Raw genomic sequence first — 24,002 nt, 5'->3', positions numbered from 1 at the left:
ACATTTTATTGTGGTAAAATATACTAAACATAAAATTTAACCTTTTAACCATTTTTTTCTTTTTAAACATTACACTGAAACTTAACAATGTAGAAAACATATACAACATATAAATAAATTCCTAAGATTACATGAACTGAACACACACTCTTGTATCTAAGTTCTGGACCAAGAATTGAACAGTGCAGCATTTCATAAAAGAACAGGAACATACTGGGAAGGAGTATTTCTATGAAAGACACCTACGTGAGAAATTACAATGGAGGGGAAGAGACAGTGTTTCCCAGGGAATGTGCACGCGCTCCATAATACACCAGTTCCAAGTTCAGGGACACTCAGAGAGACGCTCGTGCCACTGCTATAAAGCTTTGATGGACAGCAATTTGGGATGTGCTAGATTAAGGGTAGCCAAACAGGCTTACCCACTGAGGCTGGCGTTGAAAATTCAAACTCTAGGTCTGAGAGGAATGAAGGAAATTTGCCCACTTCTTTTTCAGTGTGGTAAAAAAAATAAATAAATAAATAAAATTTATCATTTTAACCCTTTTACGAGGAGAAGTGAGGTTCATTAATGTCTGCAATGTTATGCAGACATCATCATCATCCATTGCTAGAACTTACTCACCCCAAATAGAAACTCGGCACACATTACACAACTAAACCCCAGCCCTCCCCAGTCCCAGTCCCCTTCTCTTTTCTGCCTGGAAGAACCTGCTTCCTGTAGGCGCCCCGTGTAAGTCAGTCTCCCAGCACTGACTTCTGTGGAAGGTTCACTTCACAGAGAATACATTTCCCAAGGCACATCTGCGCTGCATGTGTCACAGTGCAATCTTGTCGTGAGAGCATAACCCCACTGCATGAGAACACCACACTGCTTCATGCAATTGCCAGCGGACGGACATCCGAGTTGTTCCCGCTTTTCTTTCAACTTTGACTGTGTGTATAAGTGTCTGCAGTGCACCATCTCCTCACACCATCCTCTTGTATTTTTATTTTATGACATATGTGAGATACTTTACAGTTTATAGATCAAATAGAAATAACAATAACATACATTGCAAAAAAAACTCAAGGCTTTATTATAAGCATTAATAACTATTCATACTAAAGAACCAGGAATAAAGAAATAAAAAACTGGAATGTAATCAACATTACTTGGGCATAGATAAGCATATAGGAATATTTTGTTAATTATTAGACTAGAAAAATATAAATGATGGAATTATATCAATATTTTGTACTTAATCTTCCTGAATGTACTTTCAGTACTAAATACACAGACAGTGCATACAATAATTTAAAGATAATGCCTTTTATGGATAGTGCCGGGATCAAACCCAGGGCCTCATGCATGCTAGGCAAGGACTCTACCATTCAGAGACAACACTAGCCTTAAAATTATGCCTTTTTTTAAAAAGCAAACAAAACATGCACATCTTTGGTTATTCTGAACTAGTTTAGAGGTCAGCGTGGCATTTAGTGCTTTAAGCCCACATTCTTGACAGACTGGCTGCTGGACGATCGGTCACGTTCCTTAGTAATTTCCATCTCAATTTTCGCTTTGATTTTCTCCCAGTCTATTTGGAGCTACAACAGAAGGGAAAGGAGAGTCGTGCTTACATCTTATGTTTCATTTAATCCAAAGTAACCCAGAGTAAACAAAACAGAATATATGGCTCCTGAAACAGAGAGAGAGAAGGTATAATGAGAAGTTAATGGGAAGCAATGCTGAAAACCCACGAGCTCCTTTAGGATCAGGAGAGTGTGTCCAGAGCACAGGCAAGACCCCCATTCTGTGCAGCTCTTTACAAAGTGCATGGGAACAGTTCACAGCACTGCAGCATTCTGTACTAGAGCTTAGGAACAACATAAAGGAGCCACTCTGCTCTGCTCCAACAAAAGCAAACTGGGCAGGGCAGCACCTAAGGTGTGACTGCATCAGCTCTGCTCTGGATATCTCAGAAGCTGAGTTTCCCGGCAGAAGCTCAGCTGCTAGGAAAGACAAGGGAAGGTTGCTCCACGAGTGGGTGCACTGCACACTTGTACAGTGACAGAAGGAGGGCAGTCGCCAACTGATGAAAGCCATCAGAGGAGCAGAGGAGGCCTGGGGACACCTGAGAGCCGGAAAAGACTTCCATGTTTGCTTTTCTTTTATCTATGACGAGGGCAAGCCTACCTGGCCTAGACCTATCCTTTCCAAAGTTCCTAAGACTTGATGTTAAGAAAGGACTCCTCTGCCCGAGTTCTACAAGCAAGTTCTTTGGGAAGATTTATTTCTTTAGGAATATTTATTTGTTTAGGAATCCATTGTTAAACAAATCTGGAGATCACTTATTTAGGAATGGGTGTCCTCTGAGACAAAACATAGGAAAAATTGGGTCCTAGGCTAAGCTTAAACTATGAAATAGACCCAGAGCTCTAAAACTTGGTCAGAAATGAAGAGGCTTTTTACCTCCACATAGGGATAAACAGCATGAAATTAGACCAAAGCAGTTGCTGTTGCCCAAGAAGATTCAGCTGAAGAAACTGGAGATTAGCTTGACCTTAATAGAACCGCATACCTATTTTATGCTAGTAGTTGATTGGCCCATTTGGTTCTTTCGTGTTCCAATATGCTATGTCTAAATTTCCAATAAGTAATTTGTTGATATTTTGATGACCTTAAAATAATTGTCCATATTTATCTATAATATATCAGATGGACTTGTTAATAATTAATAGAATTTCTTTTAGCCTAGAAGATAACCGTCTGTGCTAAGAATCCAATGGCAGCCTGCTGAAAAGCAGTGCAGATATTAGATTATTGGAAGACTGACTTCCAATCAGGCCACAACTTGGTATTTTTAAATGGCAATGCACACATTTCCTGAAGACAAACTTAGGTGACCACCTTTGCCTTCTTCCCGCCTTAATCTGACTTCTGTTTGCTCTCTAGGCGGTCACAGTACTGCACAGTGCTGCAGCAGTCCGTCTGTCACTGACCGGCGACGTTACTAGCTACTGCTGAAATGTACATGAGGGTCTCCTGCAGAAGCTGACTGACTCACCTCACTTGGCGTTTATCCAGCTTTAGGTCTGTGTTCTACGGATAATTTCGCCCTAAATAAGAATATTTTTACAGTATGTTTAAGGTAAAGGTGCTTGTTTTCGGACAGTTTCAAGTGACTTCTACATCAAAAGTCATACTTTCTCCTCTAGGGAGTGTCAAATTGTTTGGACCCTCTTATTTTGATCCCTAGTCAATGGTCAGTCACATAAAAGCATTTGAAACTCCATAGCTAACAGCTCTGTCCAGTTCCCATCTAGCCTACTCTTAGTAGAGATTGGCTGCCTAACTTAACAGAGAATAAAATGGCAATCAGGCATGAATTCACGTGTCTTCATCCTCATAAACTGACCTATACTTACCCTCACCCCATCTGTGTTCCTTCTGCCCCTGGCTAACCTCGTCCCACGGGTCTCTGAGTCCATTTGTCTTGACTCCTCTAGGACACTGCCTTCAGTAATCACAGACTCAAATCCTCTTTGGCTTCCTGCCTTTCTTAATTCTGTCTCTGAGCGCTTCCAGCTCATTCTCACTCAGGACTCCCATTCTCTCTCCAGAGCACTGCAATACGAATGCCCATCAGCCACCCTTCAGAAAACGTCGTTTACTGCGGAGCCAGTGATCAGGCCCAACACCTCACACATGCTAGGCAAGGGCTACATTACTGAACCATATCCTTGGTGGGCCTAGAAACTTCACTAAAACACTATCTGCTGTCTTCAGTTCTTATCCTATATGTCCTCTCTGTTCAATAAATATTTAACAGTTGCTTATGTTAAGCCTTGTCCTAAGTACAGGGTTCAATAAAGGATTAAAACTTGTTTTGTTTTGTTTTGTTTAAAAAAAAAAACTACCTGCATAGAGTGATAAAAACGAAAGATCATGGTGAAAGAGACAGATAATAAACAATTTTTTTAAATGTGTATGTCACACATGGTAAAGGTTTTTTGAATGCAGGGGAGACTGTAGTGTGAGGCACAAAGCATGGTACATGGCCATCTAATGGCTTGATGAATTTCTTGGTGTTTTCAAATGTAGCAGTCAGAGAAGCTGATGGCCCAGAAAACGGACACTACGGTTTAGAGATGAATTAGTAACAGCGGATGGGAAGAAGGGGCCTTACCATTGGAGCCTTCTTGGGACCTTGTTTACTGCCGCCACTAACATCTCTCCTATCACAGTGCACCCACCCTGCCTCTCTTCAGTTTCTGTCCCTTCCAAATGCCCCTCCCTCCTCAGCCACTTCAGAGAATGTCAGAACGTGCAAATTCTTCCCCGCTCTCCTATTCACAGAGGTACAGATTCAGGGAGCAACGGGCAGATAAACGAGAGAAACAAGCCAATTTATCAGTGTGTGCAGTGACATGGCTCAGGGAACCGCAGTGAAAGGTAACTCAGAGCAGTGGCTTAAAACTCTGGTTAATATAGCGTCTTATAACAAGAGACTGTAAGGAAATGACAAGACAAAGAATTGCAGCTTTTAGATCCAGAGACAGGAAGCCAAGGAGAGGCAACAAAATGGGAACAAACCAATGGAGCAAGGACCGGAAATTCCTCTTTCTGGTGCCATCTCTGAGCTGATTCTATGTTGTCTCCAGAAGGCTGGAGAGGTGGCTCAGCAGCTAAGAGAGCTTTCTGCACTGGCAAGAATTAAGAGTTCAATTCCCAGCACCCACATTACATGACTACAGTAACCCACAACTGCAGCTCCAGGGGTTCCAATGCCCTCTTCTGGGTTCCACAAGCACTTGTATACACACACATATGCAGACACACACACACACACACCACCACCACCACCACCACCACCACCACCACCACCACCATCATCATCATAAAATAAATAATAATAAAATCTTTTTTTAAAAGAGTTGTCTTTAGTGCAGCAGAATTTCGATCCTTTTATCCTGTGCTCTGTTGTAATGGGCAGAGAACAGAACTCTTCCTTATGCTGTTAATGACATATCTATGCAGTTCTTCATTCTGAAATAGTATATATGGCTACAATTTTGGTAAAACACATAAATATGGATAATAGATTATGACTAGACTATAAACCCAAATGATACCATGCAATCAGCAAGTAGATGTTAGCCATGTAAGCTATTTTCCTAGGGTTAACTTTTATATCAATACTCAGAAAAAAAAATTCTTTTTGAGACAGGGTTTCTCTGTGTAACAGCCCTGGCCGTCCTGGAACTAGCTCTTGTAGACCAGGCTGGCCTCGAACTCACAGAGATTCACCTGTCTCTGCCTCCCAAGTGTTGGGATTAAAGGCATGTGCCACCACTGCCTGCCAATACTCAGAAATTTTAAAATCACATTTTTTCTTTTAAAAATACTGTTTTGTTACTTTGCTGCTGTTCTTGTTAACTTTCAAAATGGCACCTGTGAGGAAGAAAAGCAGACTAGAACACCAAAGGGAGTCAAAGAAACCTGTCGCACAGTTTAAGGAGAGGAACAGGGAGAAACCCCTGCTGCTCTGGCTGAGCTACCACACACAACTGAGGTATTGTGCTTTAGACATTGCTGAATTACATAATTCACATAAATTACATAGGCAAAAAAAGGAAAGAAAAGAAGGATGCTAAGTTTTTGCTATTTGAGCTGGAGATGGCTCAGTGGCACCTGATGCTCTTGCAGAAGGTGTAAGTTTGGGTCCTAGCACCCATGCAGGGCCTCTCACAACTGCCTGGAACGCCAGCTCCAGGGAATCTGATGCCCTCTCCCTTCCTCTGCAGGCACTGCACTCATGAGCACAAACTCACACATAGACACATAACTTAAAATAAAAATATTTTATAAATAAATTAAGATTTCACTAAAGGAAGGGCTGTATTTTATGTTTTTTCAAATGGGGGAAACAAATTTAAGAGCTAGCTTTCTTCCTAGACATCTGTATTATTTATCTAAAAATATCAAATAACATACAACCTCAAGACAAGTTATCATAAAAAACTGATGTAAGTTGAAAATAAAAGCTAAAGCATCTAGAAAAAAACCAAAACCACTGGGACTAATGACTCATGCTTATAATCCCAGCCTTCAGGAAATTGAGGCAAGAGAGGTCCTCCAGTTTAGATGCCATCTTCAGCTAGATAGTGAGCTTCAAGACTACAGCTTAGACTACAAAGTAAGATTCTGTTAACAAACAGTCAAGAGCCTAAAAAAAGAGACTAAATCATATCATCACAAAATAAAATGACAATGTCACAAGAGAAAAATAATGCTTTTAGAAATTAGAGTATGAATCACACGGCTCTGTCATAAGATGAATGTCTTATATAAAGCATAGATACTATTATAAGACACGGTGCAATACTTACACCTTCTGCATACTGCAAATATCGTTTATTAGTTTCCTGTTTACCAAATGTCTCCAAAAACTTTTGACGATAAGCAAGAACTGTATCAACATGAGTTTTGTATTTCACAGCCAACTCCAGTGCCCTATAATGAGAAATTACACAGATTATCAATATCACTGTTTTGAAATTAGAGGTAGGACAAACGACTGCTCTGTTTACCCCACAGTCTGGAAAGCCGCCTTCTGCTTTAGCCATCTGTGTATCTTTTCAAAGCCCAGGCGAGATGCTGCTCTTGTACAAATACAAAGTATAGTGCTCTGTGCATTGCTGCAGACTACGGTGTCAGCACTGCTTATGAGGTGTGCTCCCAGACCCTAACTAGCTTATACAGTCTCCATCTCCTTTGCTGAGTACTGCAGAGTACATGTATGTAAAACAGTAATATTTTGGTAAATCATAAAAAGTAAATACATGATATTTTTATGAATCTACAATAAGCTTATGGAAAAAAACGTGAGACGACTATATCAAAATTAAAATCATATAAAATAGAAAATTAATATTAAAACCAGTACGACAAATGTTATTACTATTTGAATCTTGGAAAATGCCATGCTACGATGGCAAGGTGTCTTAGCAGGTATAGGAACTTGCCACCACGCCCAATGACCTGAGTTTAATTCATAGGACCCACATGATGGAAAAAAACAACTTCCCCAAGTTGTCTTCTGACTTCCACCTATGTACATGTCACAAAGCAATCAATCAACTAATTTTTAAAAACTTAAAGAAAATGTTAAGAAGTCATTGAAATTTTATAGTTTAACCAATGTATCTATGCGATTTTAAGGTAAGCCTTTATTTAAATTGTAAAAGAATTACTAAAAACAGTAGCATCACACCAAAGAGATATATTTATCCTGGTGATAACCGGCAAGGAGGTAAACAGATTGTCTCAGCCCAGGATTCCATGTATGTTTGACTCGGGCCTCAGCCTCGTCAAAGTCCTGTGCATGACTCAGGACGTAAGTCAAGAAAAGTGAAGTGCAGCACGCATCTCTACACTGTTAACTCTTGTTTTCATGCATGGATAACATCACCAAAGTAGTCAAAAGGGCATCAATTCTCGAGCTCTCGGGTGTTCTCCTACACCATGACATGATCAGGACAATTACAATTGATCTGATATAACTATTATGGATCTGTTATTTTAGATAAAACTGGACATTACTATTTTATAACTTCTGACTCTTCAGTATTAGCCAAACTAAATAATATCTTCAGAAAGAATTTTGGGGGCCAGAAAGATGTCTCAGCCATAAAAATCTGACAACCTGTGTTTCAACCAAGATAAAGATGAAGAGAGAGAACCAATTTCACAAACTGGTCCTCTAACCTCCATGTTTGCACGGTGGCATGTGTACTCTCCCACCTCTCTCTCTCCCTCCCTCTCTCTTTCTTTCTCTCTCCCATACACATTTACTCTAAACTCTTAAGATTTTCAAGTATTTTGGATAATACTGTGTGTTTTGACAATTGGTAGACAATTGAAGGAGCTATCAAAGACAATATAAAAATATGAATGTAACTCAGTAATACCACAAATAGGAAAGCCAAGATGATGAAACATGATTTCTTATAAAACAAATCAACATACGCTATATATTACTGCGGTGGTTTGAATGAGAATGGCCCCATAGGTTCACAGATCTGAATGCACTATTGAAAGGATTGGGGGGTGGCCTTGTTGAAGTGGGTGTGGTCTTGTTGGAGGAAGTGTCACTGGGGATGGATTTTGAGGTTTCAAGAGTCCAAGCCAGGCCCAGTGGCTCACTCTTCCTGCTGCCTGTGGGTCTGAATGTAGAATTCTCAACTATTTCCCCTGCACCATGTCTGCCTGAATGCCACCACATTCCCCACAATGATGAAATGGACTAACTGAAACTGAAAGCAAGACCCATTTAGTGTTGTCTTTTAAAGGCGCTGCTCTGGTCAGCGTCTCTTCACAGCAATAGGAGATCGACTGTCATGGACTCCCAGAATTCTCCTGTTTTTGCAACTTTAAGTCTTTCAGAGAAAAACGAGCCAAGCAGATGGGGACTGAAGTGAAGAACAAAAGGCAACAATTAAGTAACAGAGGCTCTATGATGAGCAGTGATAATCAAGGTGCCTTGTTCCTTCTAGAGCTCTATTTACCCAAGCCTGAGCCTGTGGGCTGTGTGTCCCTGGAAACTCTGGTGAGTCACACTACTGGCTCTGACAGTAGTGATGGGTTGGAACATCTTACCTGCAACAGTAAAAGCAGACATACATAGGGAGCTGTTCTGTACTGGGGCTTTTCAAAACTTCTAAGGAAGTAATTTGGTATGCAAACATCAATACATTTAGTCATGCAGAAAAGACAATATAATGTCTAATTGGGTATTCTGAGGTTAGGTTCTGAGTATTATCTACATTCCTGTCATTATTATAATAATAAAACATGCATTAATTATTTGAAGAGTAATGGCTAAAAGATTTACATATGTGCTATTTTAAGTAATCTCTAAATGCATACACACTGGGTAAAAAATGATTCTCTACCACATTTAGGAGGGAACTTACTTCAAATTATATAAGGGTTTTGGGAACAGTGTGTCTCTAGTTTTAAAATGGTTTGGCAACCAAACAAATGTGACATTAGATTCTAGGGCTGGAATAAGTCCATGTATTTTAAATAGGAAGAAGTTATATAAAAAGATATGATAACTTCTAAATAAGATCTTTTGCATAACTTGAACAAATCAAAAGCACTTTATATAACTGGCAGACAATTAGAAATTATTCTATTAACACTTATACACAAGGTCAATGTGGTTACCTGGAGCATTCATTTCTTCCTCTCCTAACTTCAGTTTCTCAGAGAACATTAACACTCAGTGTCCAAAGTAGACACCAAACAGCTAAGCCTACCCACAAGTCTTTGGGCTCTGAATTCAGGTTATGAAAAACAGATGCACAGCCAGTAAGAGCATGCTTCTCAAGCAGAGTAACACTCGAATGAATGAAAACCTATCCCACTCTAGATGGTCTCAACAGAGGGAGTTCAGGGACCTCAAAAGCAATCTAATACACCACCCAACACTTCCATCATTCAAGAATTAAGAGATCTAGCAGTGAGCTGATCAACACTTGCTGATTCCTGAAAACCACAGGTGACCCAGACACTGTGGAAAGACATATCACCAGTATTTAGTCTCCCTCTCCCTATCCCCCAAATAAACTTAAATCTCTAAGTTTAAGGCTCTTGATTCATGACCAATTTGTAGCTAATTCAGGAGACAGTCCCCAAAATGATGTAATCAACAATGTCGAGATGATGGGAAATTCTAAAGGTCTGGTTTCTTCAATGTGGAAATTATAAGCAAACACAAAAAGAAACAAAACCTATCTAAGAATGCATCAACTACTCACAACATAGCGGTCTTTTCTGGGTCTCCATTCAACCCATAAAACACTTATTAGAGAGCCCTAGGGAATGTGCAAGCATTTGATTGTTGCTAACTTAATTATCACCATGAACACCCAGCCATTCATGATGCTGAATTAGAACAAACTTAAGTCTTAACATAGCAGTGCTTGAAAAGTACCTCTCAAGTGAGAGCAGCTGCGTGGTGGGCTGGGCCAGACCGCCAGGAGGAGAAGAGTGAGTAGCAGCACAGCGGGCAGGCCAGCCCAGGCCGCAGAGAGGAGAACCATGAGCAGCAGTGCGGGGCCACCAACAGCAGTGGCCTCCAGAAATAATCTGACCACTGGAGCCTGAGCCCTGCCAACACGAGAAGGAACGACCATTTGAGCCTTGGGCCTGTAGGCACCTGGAGAGACAATCACCAAAGGCTCTCCTCTGCCTACACCTGAAGGGGAAATTAACAGAGCCCTAGCCCCCAGCTACATCCGCTGGAGGAAAAGGTACCCCTGAAGCACAGGCTCCAAGTGTTCCAAGTGGAGGAAGAGATAGGTAGGCAACAGTGCAAGAATATATTCAACGACATAAAGAGCAACACGGTGCCACCAGAAAGTAGTGGTTCTACACCAGCAAGACCTGAGCATCCCAAAGCAGATGAAGCAGAAGAAACCTTAAAAATAACTTCATGAAGCTGATTGAGGTCCTTAAAGAGGATTTGAAAAATTCCCTTAAAGAAATGGAGGAAAGGACAACCAAAATATTGGAAGAAATCAATGAATCCCTTAAACATAACCAAGAAAAAGCAATCAAACAGGCGAAAGAAATTGTTCAAGACTGGACAATCTACCCAAACTTAGGGGACACAATGAAAGCGGTGCTAAGAGGAAAGTTCATAGCACTAAATGCCTACATAAAGAAGCTGGAAAAATCCCACACCAACAAATTAACAGAACACCTGAAAGCCCCGGAACAAAAAGAAGCAAACTCACCCAGAAAGTCTAGACAACAGGAAATAATCAAATTGAGAGCCAAAATTAACAAAATAGTAAACAATACAAAGAACTTTAAATCTCCGAAGAAAGAAGTGGAAGAAAACACCAGAAAATAGAAAGATCTTCCATGCCCTTGGGAAGGTAGAACTAACATAGTAAAAATGACAATCTTACCAAAAGCAATCTACAGACTCAATGCAATGCCCATCAAAATCCCAGTGCAATTCTTCACAGACCTCGAAAAAATACGCAACTTCATAAGGAAAAACAAAAAACCCAAGATAGACAAAAAAATCCTACACAATAAAGGAACTTCTGGAGGCATCACCATCCCTGACTTCAAACTTTTCTGTATAGAGCCACAGTAACGAAAACCAGTTGGTATTGGCATAAAAACAGATAGTGGGCTAATGGAATCAAATCAAAGACCCATATATCATCCCACACACCTATGAATACCTGGTTTTTGACAAAGAAGCTAAAATTATAAAATGGAAAAAAGAAAGTATCTTCAACAAAGGGTGCTGGTATGACTGGATATCAACATGTAGACAGATGCAAATAGATCCAAATCTATCACCATGCACAAAACTCAAGTTCAGATGGATCAAAGACCCCAACCCAGAACCAACCACACTGAACCTCATAGGTGAGAAAGTGAGAAGTAGCCTTAAATGTATTGGCACAGAAGACCACTTCCTAAATATAATTCCAATAGCATGGACACTGAGAGCAGCAATTAATAAATAGTACCTCCTGAAACTGAGAAGCTTCTTGCTCTTTAGCAAAGGACATGGCCAACAAGACAAAACAGCAGCCTACAAAATGGGAATAGATCTTCACCAACCCCACATCTGACAGAGGACTGATCGCCAAAATATACAAAGAACTCAAGAAACTGGACACCAAAATACCAAATAATCAAATTTAAAAAATGGGGTACAGACCTTTTAAACAGAGAACTCTCAACAGAGGAATTTCAAATGGCTGAAAGATACTTAAGGAAATGCTCAACATCTTTAGTCATTGAGAAATGCAAATCAAAACAACTCTGAGATAACATCTTAAACCTGTCCAAATGGCCCCAAGATCAAAAACTGATATAACTGATGATAACTTATGCTGGAGAGGATGTGGAATAAGGGGAACACTCCTCCATTGCTGGTGGGAGTGCAAATTGAACAACCATTTTGGAAATAAATATGACAATTTCTCAGAAAATTAGGAATCAATCTATCCAAGACCCAGCAATACCACTTTTGGGCATATACCCAAAGGATGTTCAATCATATCACAAGGACATTTGCTCAAATATGGTCATAGAAGCATTATTCGTAATAGCCAGAACCCAGAAACAACCTAGATGCCCCTCAACTGAAGAATGGATAAAGAAAATGTGGTACATTTACACAATGGAGTACTACTCAGTAGTACAAAATAATACATCTTGAAATTTGCAGGCAAATGGACGGAACTAGAAAAAAACATACTGAGCAAAGTAACCCAGACCCAGAAAGACAAATATAATGTTCTCACTCATAAGTGGCTTTTAGACATAAAGAAAAGAATAACCAAACTATAGTCCACAACCCCAGAGAACCTAGACAACAAAGAAGACCCTAAGAGAGATGTACATGGATATGCCTAGGAAGGAGAAAAAGACAAAATCTGAATAAATTGGGAGCATGGGGAACAAGAGGGAGAGAGAGGAAAGGAAGGAAGGAAGGAAGGAAGGAAGGAAGGAAGGAAGGAAGGAAGGAAGGAAGGAAGAGGACTGAGGAAAAATGTATAGCTCAATTAAAATAAAATTTAAAAAATACTTATTAGGTAACAGAGAAATAAGAACACTATAATTGCTGATAATTTTTAAGTATGATTGTGGCATTATGGCTGCTAAAATCTTTTAGAGATACCCTTAAACATAGATAAAATGTGATAATTATAGTCTGTCTTAAAATAAATGTAAGAGAAGGGGGAATGTGGAGACGGCACAGAACTCAATCAGTGTTGAAGCTGACTGATAGTATTCATCACACTATTTTTTGTGCTTTTCCATAACAAGGATTTTTTTCAATTTCATCTTTTTGGTTCCTCCCAATGTATTTTCCTAAATACTCTTTTTCTTCCTTGCATATACTAGGCAAGTATTCTACAAATCAAGAGCTACTCCCAATTATTGTCTCGTGTGTGTGTGTGTGTGTGTGTGTGTGTGTGTGTGTGTGTGTGTGTAAGTCAGAAGGTATGATACTGGGTCTCATCCTCAAATGGTCTGCACTATACTACTTTTAAAAAATGTTTTGTATAATTTGTTAAATTTGTTCTTTGACATTTTCAAACATGTATGAAATGCATTCTTATTATTCTCACCTTCCACTCCCTCATCTCCCTCCCTCCTTCCCTCCTACAAATCTCTTTCCCACATTCATGTCTTTTTGTGTGTGTTTATGACGCACTAAGTTTAACCAGGGTCCTCGGTGTTACCATGAGTAGAGAATTACTCAATGACTCCCCATATCCCAGAATCTTTCAATAATCTATATTAGAGCAAGAAGAGGTATGGCCACAAGGGCCACACCTGATTGCTGATATGGCAAGTAACCAGAGCTGCTGTGAGTTCAAGATTACATACAGTGACGGTCATGCCCAGAAGAGAGCATTCAGAAGCAGCTCTCCCCATCTTCTGGCTCCCTCTTCTGAGGGGATGTTATAAACATCTTGCATCTTGCTAGATCTGACCACTCGTCTGTCACTCTACCTTACTTTTTAAACACGAGGTTTCTCACTGAACATGGGCTTGCAACAGCTAAGCTGGCCAGCCAGCAACCCCAGCATCCTTCTCCACCTCTCCAACATGATTACAGGCATGCTGCTCCACCCAGTTTTTATGTGGGCATTTGGAATCCAAACTCAGGACCTCACACGCTTGAAGGACAAGCACTTTCCCAAGTGAGTTGTCTTCCTAACTGCACTGAGTCCTTTCCTTAAGGCAACCCTAAAATGTGGGCACTTAGTAGAGCTGCACTCCTCTCTGCTCTCTCTGCAGATGGCCTCATCCTCTACTGACTGACAACCCCTTCAAAGCTTTACTTCAAAGTCTGGGAATGCCCTTGAACTTTACACCTGTAATCCTACTCTCTTATAGGGCTTCATGACCTTGACAATGGCAATTTAAATGAAATGATCAAAATTTTTGTATAAGGGCTGGAGAGATGACTCAGTGGCTAAGAGTACTTCCAGAGGTCCTGAGTTCAATTCCCAGTAACCAAATGGTGGCTCACAATCATCTACAGTGGAATCTGATGCCCTCTTGTGGAATAAATGCATACATGCAAATAGAGCATTCATATACATAAAATAAATGAATCTTTAAAAGATTTTCATGCAGATAAACCATTATGTCATACTTCCCACAAAACAAATAATCCACCACAAAGTAGAGTTCAAGCCTGCACAATGCTCCACAAAAATATGGGCTTTTTCTGCTGCTAAAAGTACACAAATAACTTATACCCTAATAGCCTTTCCTTTTATATACACAATACCTAAGCATTTTTTAACCATCATTTGATAGCATACCTCAGCTACAGTGTTTGTGAGACCTGCCCAGTCCTAAGAAAAATCAGAAATATAAATGAAGTAAAAATAAGATATTTTAGAAAAGATTACTGTGTTTTACTTAGTTGTCAACTTGACACAACCTAGGATCACCCTGGAAGAGTTTTAAAATGAGGAACTGTCTGCATTAGGTTGGCTTTGGGTACGTCTCTCAGGGGTTTTCTTAATTGTTACCTGAGGTAGGAAGACTGAGCCTGAATGTTTGTGGCACCATTTTATTGGCTGGGCCTGAAGGGCAGAGAGGTGAAGAAACTGCCTGAGCACGAACAACAGCAAGCAAGCAAGCAACGTGTCTATTCTTGCTTTGCTCCTAGGCTTACAGATACAATAACAGAGCTTAGATTTTCCTTCACTTCCCCAAAATGATGAGCTGTAACTTGGAAATGTAAGCCAAATAAACCCCTTTTTCTAAACACACACACATCACTTTCTCTACTAAATTGTTTCTTGGAGGGCCGCTGCGAGCTTGAGGCAAAAATAGGCTATACAGCAAGACCATCTCAACTGCTCCCCTACCAAAAAAAGATGGTGGAAACAACATTTTAAATACCAGTTTTCCATATTTTTCACAGAATTCTAATGGTGTATAATGTTCTGTTAGTTATTTAATATAGTTCAATAATATTACTCATAACTTATCTCTTTCCAAACTAATTAGCTTAAAATTTAAATAGGTTATTCATTCTTCCAGAACCAACATTTTTCCTGATCTTCTATTCACTATACAATAGTAACAAACTCATGTAAATAAAGCACAAAGGCAGATCAGCTGAATTATATAGATGGTTATAGCATGAGAGCATAAACAGATCATAGCATATTTATCACAAAATTGGCAAAATACATTTTGTTTCTTCTATTCAAGGGAAATGTAAAGATGGAATGACTACAGAGTTTATAGTCTAAGAGAGATATTGCTGTGGGAGAATGCTCTTGTACACTCTAAAGATTTGTCATTCATATTGGTTTAATAAAATGCTGACTGACCAGTAGCTAGGCAGGAAATATAGGTGGGTGACCAGACTGGGAGAATTCTAGGAAGAGGAAAGGCAGAGACACAGTCACCACCCAGACACAGAGGAAGCAGGATGAGAATGCCTTATTGAGAAAAGGTACCAAGCAATGTGGCTAAACACAAACAAGAATTATGGGTTAATTTAAGCTGTAAGAGCTAGTTAGCAATAAGCCTGAGCAATACGTCAAGCAGATTATAATCAATATAAGCTTCTGTGTGTTTCTTTGGGATTGAACAGCTGTAGCACTGGGCAGGACAGAAACTTCTGTCAAGTTATAAATCACTGAAGTTAAAAAATAGATGGGAAGCTGGGCGGTGGTGGCGCACGCCTTTAATCCCAGCACTCGGGAGGCAGAGGCAGGCGGATCTCTGTTGAGTTCGAGACCAGCCTGGTCTACAAGAGCTAGTTCCAGGACAGGCTCCAAAACCACAGAGAAACCCTGTCTCGAAAAACCAAAAAAAAAAAAAGAACCAGCGGGGACGGAGGACACCAAGAAAATAAGACCCTCTAAATAACATGAGCAAGGCTCATGTGAACTCACAGAGACTGAGGCAGCACGCACAGGGTCTGCACGAGCCTGTACCAGGTCCTCTGCGTATGTTATGGCTTCCAGTTCAGTGTTTACGGAAGTTGTGAGTGTGAGAATGAGTGGTCTCTGTTCCCGGTGCCTTCTCAGGCTCCGTTCATCTGTGCCAATTCTAGTACACTAGTTTTTGTTTGATCTTGCTATATTTTACCTTGTTATATCTTAATATCATCTCACAGAAGCCTGTTCTCTTGCACTGAGGGAAGTAACAAAATGGCTCCAGTAGGAGGGCAGGTGGGGAACTGGGAGGAGCAGAGGGAGGGGGACTACTCAGGATACATCACGTGAGAAAATGATCTTTTCAGTAAAAGGGGTAAAAAGGAAGATATGTGGGGGGTTTTGAGCCCAGGGAAGACAAGCCAGTAAAAGACACTTTGAACATGTGAAAGTATGTTTCACGATACAGAAATTTCTGGGTCACATAGTAACAGTCATGTTCACTGTGAGATGGGCACCTAAGGGAGTGACAGGAGGCACCTGGCGCACTCTCAGCAGGGATGAAGGCTGCCTCTCAGCACTCCCTACTACAAACCTTTCTTCCTTCCTCTCAGCACACTACCCTTCCAGCCCTTGTGGTTTATGGGATCAGGTTTCTCTTTCATCTACCCACAAGTCTAGTTGAGATGGCTTCACTGTATACACTCTCCAGTCGACTGAATCTTTGTTTCGACTGCTCCCTTAGCCTCTGAGCTCTCAGTCTCCAGTCTACTTCCCACCTTAGAGTTCAAGTCCTCAGCTGATTATACTGCCCAGTTCATAATACACCTTTTAAAGTTAACCTGCCTGACACGGATGCACGATCCTCCCTCCCAAATCTATTAATAGTATCACTTCCCCAGCACTAAAATTATACATTTCGGAGGCATCATAAGACTCTTTTCTTCCTCAGACGAAGGATTAATTTCCACAAATGACATTTTCCAGGGTGGAAAATGTTAAGATCCACCAGACAGAATACTCACAAATATAAAATGATCACATTCTCTTGTAGCATATGAAAACAATCATATCTAAGTTTGAAACAATAATTATCTAAGTTGCAGACAGAAGAACACATGAAGGTCAAAAGGGTCTTGGAACTGCGGAAGGGTTCTTATTACCTTTCCCAGTTATAGAGATCAATGTTGATCTGGATTGCCTGATAAACGAGGCCAGCCTGGAGAAGTAGTGTCTCAGCCTCCTGTATGTTCCCACTAAACATTAGTATGTGGGCCATTTTTGACTCTTTAGATGGAAGATCTTTTATAGCATTGATGTATCGAACTTTATCAATCTAAAAAAGGATGAGAAACATATTGTAAGTCAGTAATAGTATGAATCTAATAAATTACCTTAAGAAAAACTCACAAGCATGTACATAAACGTGATTTACTTACTTCACCAATTGCTGCATAGGCTATTTCCGCAGTAATCATATCTCGATTAGCAACTGCCATAGCCGCTAGGCAAGCCCACAAGCTTTGCTCCTACAGTGAAACATGAGAGTAGGTATCTTATATAGGTAGTCAAACTACCTATAAGCAATGGTCTGAATTCTAATGGTGATATAACTGAGTAATTAATTTACCAATAAAAAATTATAAAACATGGCATTGAAAAGAAACTAATAATAAAAAAGTTTTATAGAAGCCAGACATGGTAGCACACTTTTAATCTCAGCACTTGTGAGGCAGAAGTAGAAAGCAAGTCTCTGGCAGTTCAAGGCCAGTTTGGCCTGAGCAGCAAGTTCAAGGCCAGCAAAATTCACTCTGGGTCTCTACTTTAAAACATTATCATCAGATAGAGAACTTTTGAACAAAATTCTCTAAGCTTTTTTATTTCTAGTCACTAAGGATTTCTTTTCTACTTTATAACTCAAGATGGTGAGCTGAAGAAGGGACAAGGACTATACCTTAGAGGGAATAAGAGGGATAGAGAGCGTCTCACAGGACGCCACCACTAAGCCACTATGAGGAAAAACATCTATTCTAAGGGCTGTTACCCGACAGTCAATAAAAAGGGTTGTGTCCAAACATGTTTAGAAGATACCAGATACAACCAAGTTAGGAAATGTTGATCTAAAACAAAGATTCTTTGGCTGGTCTTTTTCAAGACAATTTTCTCTGTGTAAACCTGACTGCCCTGGAACTTGGTCTGTAGACCATGCTGGCCTCAAACCCCGCCCGTCTCTGCCTCAGGAATGCTGGGATTAAAGGTGTGGTAAAGATTCTTCCTAAGCTATAAAAGGGCTATCAGAGGAAGCCAAGGACTGTCTGACCCAGCTTCTACTCAGGGAGGAGGGAAGTCAGGAAAGAGTCGCTGAATGGCTCCATGTGCCATGTGGAGCAAGGACCCATCTAGTCAGAGCTTCTTCAAAGACAAGGCAGCGCTGCTCCTCTGTAATGCACAAGCTGTTCGGGCGGCTAACAGAAGATATGGTCCTGCTCACAGGGCTCTCAGCCCTGCACTGCTGTTAGGACTCGTCTTTCTAAAGAAACTAAAGCAGAACATATCCACAGCATGCACGATACCTTGACAAAGCGACAAAGCCTCACAGCGTCTTCCCATTTTGAGCTGCTCACGTACTCATGGAGGATGGCAGGGTACGGAGAAATGCTCACGTGCACCAGGGAGCCATCGGCTCTTCTTATAGTCACCTGATTTCCAACAAAGCTCACTATATGGGGGTTTTTACTGTATTCGCTGTTGAAAACAAACGAAAAACTTAAACTATGTTTTGCAAAATTTTACATGTATTAAATTTGGAAAATAACTCTCATATATAATCTTCAAAATTCACCCCACCCATTTAACTCCAAACAGAATGCATATTCAAATAAATATTTCAATATAACATGTAGATGATAGAAATACACCAACAATCTAAAATGGCAAAAGCTACTCCATACTCATTTACTCCCCTGATAGCACTGGCAGCAAGCCTTGGCTGTTTGGGTCCCTGTGGTAAAGGATGTTCCCCTGTGCAGTGTGACAGCAGTGGAGCCCAGGGATGTGCTCAGGAGGAAGGACACTGCCAGTGAAAGCTCCTAGGACCCAGCTCCTTCCACTCCCTCCTTCCCAGCCTTGAGGGAGCAGCTCTGCCCCAGGACCCAATCCTGCCACACGCAATCTATTGCCGCAGGCCTAAAAGCGATGGGGCCGCTTGTCAAGGACTAGAACCTCTGAAACGCTGCCCTAAATATCTACTTCTTTTTCCAAGGTGCCTGTCTCAAGGACTGTTCTAGTAACAGGAAGCTTTCCTTAAATCTGAAGATAAATTATGAGAACAAATAACTTAGCTGTTGGTTTTGAAAATATTTAAAGGGAAAATGGAAAAATTAATTGTCTCAAAGTAAAAACAGATGAACTTGGGGCTGGAGAAATGGTTTAGTCATTAAGAGTCCTCTCCCAGAGGACTCAGGTTCAATTCCCGGCACCCACACGGCAGCTCACAACTGTCTGTAACTCCAGTTCCTGGGGACCTGACACCTTCACACCAATGCACATAAAATAAAGTTAAATAAACTACTTTTAAAAACCCAGATGAACTTAAAGTAAGGAGATGGATATATTTTCATTAAATCAGGAATACTTTTGTTGTTTTCCTGAGACAGAATCCTACTGTATAGCCTTGCCTGGCCTATGCTCACCAGGCTGGGCTAGAACTCACACAGATCCTCCTGCTCTGCCTCCCAAGTGCTGGGATCAAAGGCAAGCACCACCATATCTAGTTAATTTATAAATACTTTTTAAAATAAACTTTTGTTTTGGTGCTTTTCTGGTGTTATTATAGTTTGTGAACTTAAACACTAAAAATAAACTCAAAACAGATTTGAAAAGCAAAGTAAAGCTGAGACCTGAGAAATCTAACTTGCTGCTTTTGTGGAGAATAAGAAAATTTCTCTTGAGAATGTAGGAACAATTTTCCTGATACATATAAGTTTTATTATTTTTAAAGATTTTTCATTATCTTTGGGGCGGCAGTGGAATCAGGATATATCCTGGGTGCACGAACTGGCTTTTTGAAGCCCATTCTCTATGGTAGGATACCTTGCTCTGCCTTGATACAGGGCGGAGGGACTTGGCCCTGCCTCAGCTTGGTATACCAGACTTTGCTGACTCCCCAAGGGAGGCCTTACCTCCTCTGAGTAGGTGGGTGGTAGGATAGGGGTAGGTGGGGAGAAGGGCAGAAGAAGGGGAGGTAGGGAGAACTGGGGCAAGCAAGTAAAATTTTAAATTTCTTAAATGAAGAAAGCAAACAAAAAAGAAAAAAAAAGATTTTTGATGTGGAATTTCCCTCTACATGCTATGAATATATTTTATTACCATTGTTAATAAAGAAACTATTTTGGCCTATGGCAAGGTAGAATATAGGTAGGAGGGAAAACTAAACTGAATGCAGGGAGAAAGAAGGCAGAGTCAGGCAGATGCCATCTAGTTGCTGAAGGAGAAAGATGCCAGAACCTTACTGGTAGGCCATATCCTTATGGCGATACACAGACAAATAGAAATGGGTTAATTTAAGATATGAGGTAGCTAAAATATGCTTGAGTCCTTGGCCAAACAGCGTTGTAATTAACATAGTTTCTGTGTGATTATTCGGGTCTGGGTGGCCGGGAAACATAAGCACAGACTCAATGTGCAGATTTTCAACAACTGTCATTTAATCTACCTTCATCATCACCCACATAGTCAGCTGAGGAGACCGCAGGCTAAAGAGCCCTAGGTCACACCAAAGAGCCTCACCTGAGCTACCACTAGACAAGACTGAGCTTGAAAACTATACTCGTTTATAAAAGATGAACAAGTAGTTCATATTTTATTTTCAAATTGAGTCCTTCACTTAAATCTTAACAAACCAGCTTAGCCGAACAATTTATTTAGCTGACTCTGATTAAACTTTAAAAACACACCCAGAAAAATGCATGGCAATTAGAGCTTCATTCACCGCCCAGAATCCGGAGCTACACGTTACCTTGCATCTCGTTCATACAACGTTTTAGGCAGGATGTCTCTGTCCACATAAATGGTATTAGGGTAATACCACACCGTGAATCGAGTATCTTGAAGTCCACAAAGGATATTGCACGTATCACACCATGCCAATGTATGCACCATGGTTCCTTAATTCAGAAACAACAGTCATGGTCCATTAGTGTCAACAGATATTGGAATCTATCTTTAAAAACAGCTGGCAAACAAGATCCTAATTAGTGGAATGGGCATAGCTCTACATTCTGCCTGTGTAACAGTGAACAGACACAAAAACTCAGACATGGCCGGGCGGTGGTGGCGCACGCCTTTAATCCCAGCACTTGGGAGGCAGAGGCAGGCGGATCTCGGTGAGTTCGAGACCAGCCTGGTCTACAGAGCTAGTTCCAGGACAGGCTCCAAAACCACAGAGAAACCCTGTCTTGAAAAACCAAAAAAAAAAAAAAAAAAAAAAACCAAAAACTCAGACATGAAAATCCTTGAATGTTCTACCGAGAATCGTCTGCCTTTAATCACCTGGTGTTTCCATGCTGATTTAGTCACAGAACTAAGATTTGCTATTAAAATCGAGTTACTAAGCAGTGAAGAAATGCAGCCTAGAATTCATACATTCATTCAACTATAAAGGCAGTTAGCACATAATAGACAGTCTAAGAAAACTGAGAATAATTAAAATTACTTTACCAAGTTTAATAATCTGTTCCTCTTTCCCAAATCGTTTCACTGAGGTGATGTAGAGGTCTCTATTTTTATCAATGAAAGCAATTTTTCTGTCATTGGTAAGTCCTTTTTGATCCAGAGCAATTTCTGAGATTTCATTCTAAAATTTCAAAAAGTATGTAAGTATTGACTTCATTTTAGTGTTTGGCATATGACCATTTAAATTAACTATCAGTACAATTTCTGTTTTTAAAGATCAATTAAACCAATTGTGGTGGCAAATGCCTATACTCCTAGCACTCAGGAGCCAGAGACAGAGGATTATGAATCTGAGGCCAGCCAGGGCTACAGTGCGAGATACAGTATTGAGCAAAAAAAATAAAACATAACAAAACAACAATAAACTGATGGAGGTGGGTCATCTTTCTATCTGTTGTTTCATTGGTTAAGTAATAAAGAAACTGCCTTGGCCCCTTTAATAGGACAGAAAATTAGGTAGGCGGAGTAGACAGAACAGAATGCTGGGAGAAAGAAGCCGAGTGAGGAGTCGCCATGATTCTCCCACTCCAGACAGACGCAGGTTAAGATCTTTCCTGGTAAGCCAGCTCGTGGTACTACACAAAATATTAGAAATGGGTTAGATCAATATGTAAGAGCTAGCCAATAAGAGGCTGGAACTAATGGGCCAGGCAGTGATTAAAAGAATACAGTTTCCGTGTAATTATTTCGGGTAAAGCTAGCCGGGTGGTGGAACGCAGCCCCGCCGCACATATTACAACAGAGTGGCACCCAACGTGCTAATGAACTCCACGTAAAACCTGAGAGGGCTTAAAAAGGACACAGAGAGAATTTAAGACAGCTTTTTGCTGTTTGTGGGTTGCGTGCGGCAAAGAAATTGTCCTGACTCAGCAACAGGAAAAAACTGGCTGTTTTAAAATGCCGCCATTTCTGGGCTGTGCCGCCATCGCAATCTCTGTCTGACTCCTGCGGGAGACAGAGCTTTTGAATGGAGCATTTGGAGTAAAGTGCTACGATTTGTTTGATGGCAACTAGACTCACTGTGTGCCTAAAAGGAAGTCATTTTGTGCTGCGGCTCAGAGGCACAAGCAGCTCCACCATGCTACTGGTGCAATGTGCAAGAATCAGAGGCACGAGCGGCTCCGCCATGTTGGACTGGGCGGGGCAAGCAGGCAGTACCTGTTTTTGACCTAGGAATGACACAGCTTAGATTCTTAAGTGCTTAGCGATTTAAAAGCGCAAAACAAAGTGCTCCTGGATAGTAAAAAAATTACAGATTCACAATAGAACTGATTCAGACACTGTTGGATGAATGTACGAAGGCTTGAGAGAGAGAAAAAATATATATAAAGAATAAAGTTAATGTCTTAAAAAAGGGTAAAGTCTTTAAAGAGACAGAGTACAGATAGTTATAGATTAAAAGAAATAAAGAAAAATAAGCCACGTAAAAATGGAAAATTCACAGAGAGTCTGGATTCTTTGTATTATTGTGTTTTCTTTAAAATTTTTGACTGTAAAGGAGCTAACTGCAGAGAGACATTTCATTATATGGGCTGCCAAGCTAAACCAGAATGGATATAAGGGTATTATGATTTCAGAATATGGGTCTAAGGATATGATGCTTTGGAGAGGGTCTTCTTTTGTTTTCACAGAGGATGAGACTCTGTGGATTGCGTCTATCCCGATATGGTATGATAGACCACGCCCTCCTGAAAGGTTGCTGTGAACACCTTCAAAAAATTACTTCGCTCAACTGCCGACTGTGATGAACCTAGCAGACAGATTATCCCATAAAAGACCCAAATAACAGCGCCCCCATTCAGCAGGAAGCAGTTTGGAGAGAAAAACTGCGCCCATGTTCCCAAATATGGTTTATAAATGTTCTTTTACATTTAAAGGGGGATATGATATAGATATAAATAATTTGCATTGGTATGGATTATAAGGTCAATTTTGTTATGTGTATATGTATTTCTGATCTTGATTAAGGTATTGTGATTCTGTAGTTCATTTAAAAATATAATGTATAATTAAGAAATATAGGTTAATGGATAATCAACAAGTCAAGCTTGTAGTCATGTTAGATTTTCTAGATATATAGAGATATATATTTCAGTTAGATAGACATTCTTCATATCTTTCAAAGACTGCAGAATATGGCATTTAAAAAATTTTAATAACTTAGGGCTTTTCATGACAATGAGACACGTCTGCTCCTGGCAGCACCAATCTACTTCAAGAGGATGATGGGCATCGAAGAGGCTCCTTATGGAGTTTGATAGACATTTGGGCAAGAAACTGCTCTTGCCCGGACTGATGCATAAACGACACAAAGAACCCGCAGA

At 40.4% G+C, this 24,002-nt stretch overlaps 1 protein-coding gene across 5 annotated transcripts in view; it reads right to left on the bottom strand.

The window, feature by feature from the left end:
• The window catches only part of Ift80 (intraflagellar transport 80), a 125,240-nt gene continuing 101,238 nt past the window's right edge, over nucleotides 1–24,002 (bottom strand). For 4 of the 5 annotated variants that reach the window (XM_057756707.1, XM_057756708.1, XM_057756705.1 and 1 more), the window contains 7 exons: nucleotides 21,664–21,799; nucleotides 20,963–21,110; nucleotides 18,519–18,690; nucleotides 17,385–17,474; nucleotides 17,109–17,281; nucleotides 6,373–6,496; nucleotides 1–1,587 (listed from right to left, as the gene is read on the bottom strand). In XM_057756707.1, the coding sequence (XP_057612690.1) occupies nucleotides 1,477–1,587; nucleotides 6,373–6,496; nucleotides 17,109–17,281; nucleotides 17,385–17,474; nucleotides 18,519–18,690; nucleotides 20,963–21,110; nucleotides 21,664–21,799 (954 nt within the window). In that variant the 3' untranslated portion in view covers nucleotides 1–1,476. Of the gene's footprint in view, nucleotides 1,680–6,372; nucleotides 6,497–17,108; nucleotides 17,282–17,384; nucleotides 17,475–18,518; nucleotides 18,691–20,962; nucleotides 21,111–21,663; nucleotides 21,800–24,002 lie in introns of all 5 variants that reach the window. The other variant, XM_057756709.1, reaches the window with a different exon arrangement.

Source organism: Chionomys nivalis, chromosome 24 (genome assembly GCF_950005125.1).
Source record: "Chionomys nivalis chromosome 24, mChiNiv1.1, whole genome shotgun sequence".
Lineage (NCBI taxonomy): Eukaryota > Metazoa > Chordata > Mammalia > Rodentia > Cricetidae > Chionomys > Chionomys nivalis.
This window is presented reverse-complemented; position numbering and strand designations above follow the sequence as displayed.